The 9,831-nt window shown below is 33.7% G+C and overlaps 1 protein-coding gene across 1 annotated transcript; it reads right to left on the bottom strand.

Moving 5' to 3' along the window:
- Positions 1-761: 761 nt before the first annotated feature.
- Positions 762-8,714, bottom strand: LOC131929441 (nucleotide sugar transporter SLC35B4-like). The gene is made up of 11 exons (XM_059285650.1): positions 8,690-8,714; positions 5,631-5,741; positions 5,239-5,352; positions 4,403-4,505; positions 4,152-4,201; positions 3,738-3,819; positions 3,199-3,256; positions 2,927-3,036; positions 2,484-2,559; positions 1,886-1,961; positions 762-1,045 (listed from the first exon to the last, which is right to left on the bottom strand). The coding sequence occupies exons 2-11, from the start codon at positions 5,705-5,707 to the stop codon at positions 787-789; spliced, it is 1,005 nt and encodes a 334-aa protein (XP_059141633.1). The 5' UTR covers positions 5,708-5,741; positions 8,690-8,714; the 3' UTR covers positions 762-786.
- Between the last annotated feature and the right edge of the window lie 1,117 nt (positions 8,715-9,831).

The following is a 9,831-nucleotide window of genomic DNA, read 5'->3' as shown; positions in this document are numbered from 1 at the left end:
CTAGACTAGACCCAATAATTGTTGAACAACTAAATCCACTGTAAAACAATAAACCTGAATATAGACCACAAGGCTGAATTATAGTTTTAGTAATTTGATAACAACATTAATGCCTATTATAGAACACCTATCCATTATGTAGAAGATGTAAACAAAGTTATTAATAAACGTGAGTGTATGACAACAATCATATTTGTCAAACATCTAGCATTTCCAATTGTTGAACATTTAACCTATCCATATCACAATTAATCTGACTATAGATTATATATATCCCATTTGCAGAACATTTAACCTAATTATATTATAATTAATAAGCATATAGAACATATATCCCATTTGGAGAACATTTAACCTAATTATATTATAATTAATTAGCCTATACAACATCTATCCCAATTGTAGAACAACTTAACCCATGAGAACCATGTTAATATATCACAGAAGAAAAAAAACAATTCTCTCTAACCAAAGAAAAGTTCACAAAAAAGTATAAAAACAATAATTTTTAGTTGAAGAGTAAGTAAAAAAAATTAGTTCATGACTAAAGCTGTCTGTCTACCACAAACATTTTTAAGTATCTACCACATATCAGACAACTCCTCAATATTTTGTTAGTACACAAAAAGTCTAAATAATTAATATTTAGTTGAAGAGTAAGTAAAAAAAATTAGTTCATGACTAAAGCTGTCCGTCTACCACAAAAACAAAACATCAGACAACTACTAAATATTTTGTTAGTAAAATAAATAAACAACAGATCTAAGACCTAATGGTTAATTATCGTTAAGTCTTGACTTTCTTGAGCTGATTGAGTCTGGTCTCAAGTCTGCGGTAAGGCTCAAACCTGGAGAAGATCTCCACAAACATCAGGGTCCCCAGGAACACCAAGGTCGCGCCCGCCCAGTGGGTCAAGGTGAACGGGTTCTTGAAGTACCAGATGGAGAAGACCAGGCTGACGAACTTCCTCAAGGTCACCACCAGGGTCACGGTCAGGGAGGAGCACTCAGTGGTCAGGATAAAAACACTCTTGATGCAGATGAATCTGGGGGGCTTGTTAAGGATAAATAAACAGATCCAGGACCATGGGATAGAAAAATGGTATTTCTAGGATTAATAAACTATAATAAACAAATCATTTGAATCAACCAATCAACAACCAATGCTAATTATAAGAACCAGTTTACATGTGTTAAGTAAGGTCATAGCTGTATGAAAAAATACTTTTCAACAAATATAAATATATCTACATGTTTTCATGTGAAGTACCAACTTAATATTGTTTTAGTTGTGAGAGGTTTTCTGTGTAGATCTGGTCACTTAGTAGGATAAGTAGACAAGTGGTCAGTCAAAGAATGGTTGACCAATAGTTACTTGAAGAAAAGTTGTTTTTATGGCCTGTCTAAGATTAGTGGGTCAGTGGTCAAAGATTAGTTGACCTGTGGTCAGTGACAGATCAATGAACCAGTTGGTGAGTCAAAGATTAGTTGACCTGTGGTCAATGAACCAGTTGGTGAGTCAAAGATTAGTTGACCTGTGGTCAGTGATAGATCAATGAACCAGTTGGTGAGTCAAAGATTAGTTGACCTGTGGTCAGTGATAGATCAATGAACCAGTTGGTGAGTCAAAGATTAGTTGACCTGTGGTCAGTGAGAGATCAATGAACCAGTTGGTGAGTCAAAGATTAGTTGACCTGTGGTCAGTGATAGATCAATGAACCAGTTGGTGAGTCAAAGATTAGTTGACCTGTGGTCAGTGATAGATCTATGATCCAGTTGGTGAGCCAAAGATTAGTTGACCTGTGGTCACTCAAAAAGAACAGTCTAGATGTGAGTACAGTGCAGATAAAATGGTAAACAAAAGCTGGAGCTTGACCAAAGGATACTGAGAGATGGTGTTGAACAACAGCCACAGCCACGCCCACGGCAGCACCATTCCAAGGGAGGGAACACTGTAAGGTTCTAGGATAAAAACAATTTTCTCTATCACTTCAGAATCTTAACACAGCTGCTTGTTTTAATTACAGTGGCGACTTCAATAAAATGTGAATATTTTTTTTCTTAATACAATGTTATGATAACACATATCAAGGGCTTTTATCTAATATCGGTCTTAAATGCATTATTACTACTATGGTTTTCATTAAACTCATCAACACTATGCCGAACACCTAGACTCTACAAGGAATTTACTACTGCCTAAAATAATTTAAGACCAAATTTAAATTTTGTACGAATAAATTAAAAATATATACGAGTGAATTAAAAATATATACGACTGCCTTAAAACTAGGTATAACACTACTGAATTAAAACTTGGTACGACTGAATTAAAAATAAATATGATGCCTTAGAACAATGTACAAATGAATTAAAACTATGTATGACTGTCTTAAAACTTGGTACCCTGCCTTAGAACAATGTACTACTGAATTAAAACAATGTATGACTGTCTTTAAACTAGACACATTGTCCATGACTTACCTGAGGTGTTGAACTGAGAGAAACACCTGGAGATGTCACTTACAACTAGCAGGAACCCTGGGAGAGGCATGAAGTGCTAGAAAAAAAAAATTCATGATGTTTTAAAATGTAAGTGTAACAATAGCCAGGTACCAATACAAATATTTGTATTTCAACACTACACAAACAGGATTGCTAAGTAAAGTGATGGAGTGTGGTAATATGTTAATCCAAAAAGCTCTAGTTTGCTTCCCTGAATCTAGCTCCCTGACTTAAGTTACCTGATTAAAGTTCCATCAGAGGCGCTGAGCCCTACTTCATTACTTTTGGGGCTTTAGGTCAAGGTGTGTTCTTATTTGCAGCCACATATAATATTATTTATTCAAGTATAGCCCAAACAAGGATAAAATATATTACTACCTACTTATATTACTATAGAAGCCAGTCAACAAAACAAAACTTACATTGTAAAACAGAGCCTCAGATGGATGTTTGCCATACTGGGCATAAGTTTTCTCCTGGAAGATCCCCATCAGTGCTGAGAGAAACAATGACAGCACCAGGAGACACAAGCCTGGGGACATTAGCAAATGATGACAGTGACAGTGCTATTACTGGGACAACAAATCAGGCATGACAGCTGAGAGTCATAGCCATCAGATAAAATAAAAGAAAAAAAGAAACAAGTACATCTACAGTACCAATACATTTTATAAATACCAGCAGAACACATTACCTATAACCCAAATAAAATAATCATATGCTGCATCTCCGGTGTGGCTTGCCATTTTTTCCTAAAAAATACAACACAATTCAAATTTATACAGGATATTTTGAATTTTAATTACATAATTTTAATTAAGTACAAATACTAGCATCAAAATAAATGCATAGTTAATTATAGCTGATAACGATGTCTGATAATAGACAATTCTTTTTTTAAATTTTACACATGATCTTTTTGAAATTAATAAAAATATTTAGTTTTGACAAAATATAAAAGTATTGATTAAAAAAAAACATGAAATTCCAATATTTGTAAAATGCAATCGACCCATTATATTCAAGACTTCTACAAATTTCAATTTACAACAATTTAAAAGCAAATCCACATACAGTGTTTGAACTATTTAAGATACAAGACATAAAAGAGAGAAAAAGTGTTCACCTTTTAACCAACTTTTAATTCACATTAAATACGGTTTAAAAGTGGATACACATTTAATGTTTGTACTATAAAAGGTCCTGGACTTAAAAGAATGAAAAAGTGTTTACCTTTTGACCAGCTGAGGCAATGGTACACAGAGCTATGCCAATAGTGATGAGTACAACAGATAAATACTTCGTTACTTTGTATCTGTATGAAGAATGAGATTCCCATAGGTAATGTTTTTACTTCTGTCTATATTTATGTACAGATCATGCTTATTGGTATAGAATTTGTTGATTTACAATACCTATGATTAATGTACATATTTATAGATGTATTTTTAATTGCATTGTAATTATTAATTTGCTGTTTCTGCCTTAAGTGAATTATAAGTTATTAAATAATCAGTTGCTTTTTTAGCATAATGTAGTCGTGGAAGTAAACTTAATGCTGTAGGCCTACTATAAAATTTAACTTGTAACTTTAAAAATGTACCACAGATAGATAACTGAGAGATGAAGTAGTCACATAACACTTACTGTTTTTTCATGATTAAGGCACCAAGGATGAGGTTGGCTATAAGAGAGCCCTGGAACCAAGTTGGTACATTTTTTTTCAATGAACAAACAGAATGCTACATTTAAAACTAATTATTGATTACATTCAGAAATAGAATTTGAATAATAATTTTACTGACTAATTTAAAACAAAAATAATCATCTGTATTAGTCAACAATGATTTGGTCAACATAAAAGAAAATACACAAAGAAAATAAAAGAAAATACTCACAGCTCTGAATATCATGTGTAAGGGCATAGAGATGTTGAACCCTAGTGTGTAGTTGTTGAGGGTCTGGACTACAAAGAAGAAGGCAACCATCAGAACATAGTACCTGAAAGATAACACAAAACCCATGCTAATACTTCATTAGAATATAGTACACTACTCTGAAACACTAACAAAACCCATACTTCATTGGAACATAGTACCTGAAACATAACACAAAGCCCACACTTCATTAGAACATGGCACATGAAACATTACACAAAACCCATACTTCATTAGAACATAGCACATGAAACATTACACAAAACCCATACTTCATTAGAACACAGCACCTGAAACTTCATTGGAACTTAGTAGCTGAAACCTGATACAAATCTACACTTCATCTGATACTGGTTTAATTTTCTTAACTGTGAGCAATATCTTCTCAATTGTCAGTAATGTTTTAGATTAATACCAAATAATATGTGTTTATGTATTATTTTTATTGCTACATATTGGTGAAAAGAAAATCAATGTTTCTATGCCCATAGCTTAGGAGAAGATTGTGTATCAAGTAGAATATCCAACTTTCTAAACTAAATCAAACTTGAGTCAGATATTAATGTAGACTGGGAAGGTTCGGAGACATCTGACAAGTTGTATCAAACTTGAGTCAGAAACTAACTAGGCTCAGGGACATCTGACAAGTTAATGACAAAATATTTGCCTATGATATCCAAGATTAAAACTCAGGTAATTTAAGTTTCTTACCCTGTAGCCCAACTCTACCTGACAAAAACATAGCACCTACAGATATTTCTTTTTTAATGTAAAGAAAATGTGGTAGTCAAACTTACTTTATTGGTATAACAGGCCGAACAGTTAAAAACTTGGTTGTGATGAAAAGCCCTTCCAAACAGTTGAAGATAAAAGCACAGAAAGTGATGGTGTTGCCACTGTTAGGGTATACCCTGTGGCGAGAAAAAAATTTAGTTAGTATTCGTGTTATCAGGGATCTGTAAAAATGCTGTTTCGGCTATTATTTCTGAGTCTAACTAACTCTAACCCTGTTTCTAAGGTAGTTATATACTCAGCAGTGCAGCAAAATCTCTTTACTTAACAACTGTAGTGTCTTGCTTTACTGTATCTTTCTAAGACTGTTTTAATTCTACTCTAGTGACATGACATGCAGTAAGAGAAACAGCTGGTTGGCATCAGAGAATTAAAGCATTCATTTGTTTAGACTTACTTGACAAGCTCCTCAAGAAAAATAACATTGCTACAACAGCCGAAAAACACAAGGAATATTGGCAAAGCAGGATGCATTTTGGTTGATATTTCAGTGGTGTTTCAACATAATCTGAAGAACAATACACATATTTTAAAATACAGTCATAGTAAATGACAGTATACAATGTCTACATATTAAAATAACAATCAAGACTACAGCAAGTGATTTAAATGACATTTGAATAGTTTTTTCCAAAGGCCAATAAAGCAAGATACAAGTAAAATCAATTATGATGAAATTACTAGCCTAGAATAGTATATACCTATCTCAGTAAATTTAATAATTTATAATTAAACCCACTCTATTAAAGAGTAGGTATTTTGTTATGCCAATGTGTAACTATAGACCAAACTTAATGCTTGGTCCGAATAGTGGCCAGGGCTATAGGGACCCCGGGTCCTAATAGCGGCCCGGGCTATTGACCACTTCCTTTAAATTGTTTCTGTTGATTGGGTGCGATGTTGGATTTCAAGAAGAAGTAGATTAGATAGGGCTTATCTTGGTTGAATTTTTAAATTTTATTGTGTGTACTTAGAATAGATCATGAAAATGAACTGAAGAAACAAAAATGGAAAAAAATCATTTTCGACTTGAGTAGAGTTTCCTAGAATCTAGATTAAAACTAAATCTAGCTAGCCAGATTAAATTTAACATACTTTTCAATAGCAATAAATAGGCACGGTCGCTATTGGGACCCAGGTCTTAATAATCTCAGCTGCTATTCGGACCAGCCAATAAAATTGTTAAAATTTAGTTATACAATAATTATTTTAAGATGCAGAATATAACTTTCCTGTTGTTGTGATTTTTTTCTTCTTGTAATTCTAAATGATATATTAAGATCTTGCTTTAAATACCCGATATCATTCCTGACAAAGTTATGGCGAGCGGAAGTCGTTAGGTCTATAAATTATAAATATATGGCCTATGGTATGAACTTCTCTAGCCGAGCGAATGTTGAGTGCGTATGTAAAAATGTGTTTTATTTTTTTTCTTCTGTTAAACGTAATTTGATTTCATAGGCCTATCAGTCCAAATTTTTAAAAAATAGCTCATTATACAGCTCCCGGGCACGATTTCCTGAACACGAATATCTCACATGTGCTGTAGTACTCTTTAATAGAAGCAATATATAACATTTGAACTCATAATGGCCCCAAATCCGCTTTTCCCTCTTGCTAGGTTGGGAGAGGGGGTAGAGAGCTAAGACGACAACTTTCTTCTTCTTCTTCTTCGTTCTTAATTATTAGTGTTGAAGGGGGTCGAGATTTATCTGCCAGTGGGTTTGAACTCGAGACTTTGTTCGAATTTATCAACCATGAGCTTTTTGCCGACTCGACCACGCCTCCAACACAATTAAGCGGTACGTGTCAACTGGTTATGCGCCATTGAGGCCATTGATTCCGATTTCAGCCTGCTTTTCTTTTAGGATTTGCTTCCATAGCCTTTGTCCAACCAAGAACAAACTACAAGGCAGCAGTTGTTTAATTTTGGAGTTGTCTCTCCTAGAAGAGTAGCTGTCCCCAGCTAACGAGCCTCATCTGCCCGAGGATTCGAACTCGAGACGTTTCGGTTTAGCAACCATGAGCTTTACCGACTCGACCACGCCGACCCCCAAGACGACAACAAATCTCGACAAGCTCATAGCAATGGTCTTGCTATGACGTACGCTATACGCCTACACTATTCACATCTAAACCAACGTGAGCGGGCGATCAATGGAGCAACAATGTTTATAATTGGCGTGCTTAAAACCTAAATCTAGAAAAAACATATAATCTGTTTAAAAAAATGACACCTATGCAAACAACTTAACTATCGAGATGGAACATTAAACTTAGTTAAATACACTTCTCACAAAAACAAGAGCTTAGATAGGTTCTGATCCCATAACTGATCGAGATTTGGGAGGTACTGCGTTCTCCACTCTGCCACGACGTCTTATGATAATTAATAGATGTTTAATGATTTTGTTCAAGAAAACGGGCCCGGGAGCTATAGTCTAAAGCCTCTATGAGCTTTCTTGTACAAATATATATATATATATATATATATATATGGACGGATAGACCTATGAAATCAAATTACGTTTAACAGAAGAAAAAATAAATAAAACACATTTTAACATGCGTGCTCAACATTCGCTCGTCCGTAGAAATTCATACCATAGGCCATAATATAGACCTAATGACACCCGCTCATCATAACATTTGTCAGTAATGATATCGGGTATTTAAAGCAAGATCTCAATATAGAATTTATCATTTAGAATTACAATACAAGGAAAAAAAATCACAACAGAAAATATATATTCTGCATCTTAAAATAATTTTTGTATAACTAAATCTTAACTATTCTATTGGCTGGTCCCAATAGCGGTCGTGGCTATTGGGACCCGGGTCTGAATAGATGCATCCTTTATTAAAACCGTTTTCTAAAAGGCTAAATAACGGCTAAAACTCGTTTTCTAACATAAAGTTACATTGCATTGACGTCACACCATCTGAACCCCCCCTCCCCCTCATCACACACCATCACAAAATTACAGACCCCTCTCCCCCCTACGAGTCGAGTGTGACGTCATTTATGGACGAACCTTCCTTTGGAAGGCCCGGGTCCAAATAGCCACTTCCATCTAGAATTATAGATCTAGAATCTAGGCAAACTAAGATCTAGATTTCTAGATTTTTTTAGATCAGCTAGCAGCCAGATCCTCTCTTGAATTTAAATCTAGATCAACTCAAACTAACAACAGTCACACACAAGAGGAGTGAGTAGTGAAGTGTCACTGACTGACCTTTCTTCTAGTCAGATCTACAATTAATTACACAAATTAGATCTAATTAACACCTGTAACAAAGATTCAGTAATAACTAGTGTAGATAGATCTAAAATAGATCTAGCTTACTAGATTTAGATATAGATCTAGATCTAGAATAAATAAAAGAGAAGTAAAAATATGTAATATGTATCGTGTACATGTACAACTCTAGAACTGTAAACTAGTGTAAACCTACCCTACTATTCTAGTATTCAGTAGCTAACTATAAGTGGTTTATTGTCAAGCAAAACAGAGCAGTATAAAATGTTTCTTATTCATTCGTCTTTTAATTAAAAAATTATAACAAAATTTCTGAACAACTTTAACAATCTGAACCTTGATTAGATCGATTTATAATGGTGAAAATATATTTAGGCCTACATAAAACTTAAATATTTCTAAATGATAACCAATCTAGCTAGAGCAAATGTTTTAATAGAAATTCGTAAATTATTAGTGTCACTGATATTTATTATTTAAGTTAGGCCTAAATTTGCAAGGCAACACTCGTTTATGTATTTATATTTTTTAAAATGGTTTTTATTGTATTTTTAATAGGCCTAACTATTTTTTTAAAACATAGATTAGCATGCGTAGAAAAAAAAAGAATTACGCACCAAATGAACACAACCAATGAGTGTATAATAGAGCGGAAAATTGGTAGCCATACTTTATAAAGGAAATATAAATATTAATTTTTTTCAAAAGCTAATTAATTAAACATCAAATTAAGTCAAATTTTATGCAACATTGAATTATCATCGAATCTTGACCTACGTAAAAGATTTAAAAGAAATCGGTCACGTAGGAGTGATTTTTGAGAAATCGAACATAGCGTAAAGTAATACTGCCGGGTACCGGTAATAAATCATTCTTAAGGATCAGGATCTTATACTGTATAAAACTCGCCCACCAAACTGAAAAGGTACTCAAATTATTTTAGAACCGGAACTACAGTAAAGTGCCACTTCCGGTTATCGTAGGTTATCCGAAAATTGAAATTAATCAAAGTATTAAATCTTATACTTGTATTTGAAATTTTCTTTCAACCTAAATAAAACAATAGTCACGTTTATCTATTCACACGTTAGACAGAGTGAAGTACAACTTCCGGTTACCGGAAAACATTCAAAATTTGAAAGAAACCTGCGCATCCAATCTTATAATAGACTTGAACAATTGGTTCCAATTTGTTCCAATTTTTTGTTGCCAGAAAGCATATTTTTCAACCAAAATTGAATATTTTATAACAGTTGTGTTATATAGTAATTTGGCAAACACTTTTATTTTTAATTTGGATTAGTAAAGTTAGGGTGCTGTGGTGATTGGGGATGTTTT

This window comes from Physella acuta, unplaced genomic scaffold (genome assembly GCF_028476545.2).
Source record: "Physella acuta isolate Inbredline_101_S28 unplaced genomic scaffold, ASM2847654v3 ptg001628l, whole genome shotgun sequence".
Taxonomy (NCBI): Eukaryota; Metazoa; Mollusca; class Gastropoda; family Physidae; genus Physella; species Physella acuta.
This window is presented reverse-complemented; position numbering and strand designations above follow the sequence as displayed.

Bases quoted from the DNA above. Each gene is read 5' to 3' on its own strand.
- LOC131929441 (XM_059285650.1), bottom strand. From the start codon at position 5,707: ATGCATCCTGCTTTGCCAATATTCCTTGTGTTTTTCGGCTGTTGTAGC. The intron at 4,506-5,238 runs GTAAGTTTGACT...GTTATCTTTCAG, and splicing joins CGGCCTGTTATACCAATAAA to GTACTATGTTCTGATGGTTG. The intron at 4,202-4,402 runs GTGAGTATTTTC...ACTTGGTTCCAG, and splicing joins TACACATGATATTCAGAGCT to GGCTCTCTTATAGCCAACCT.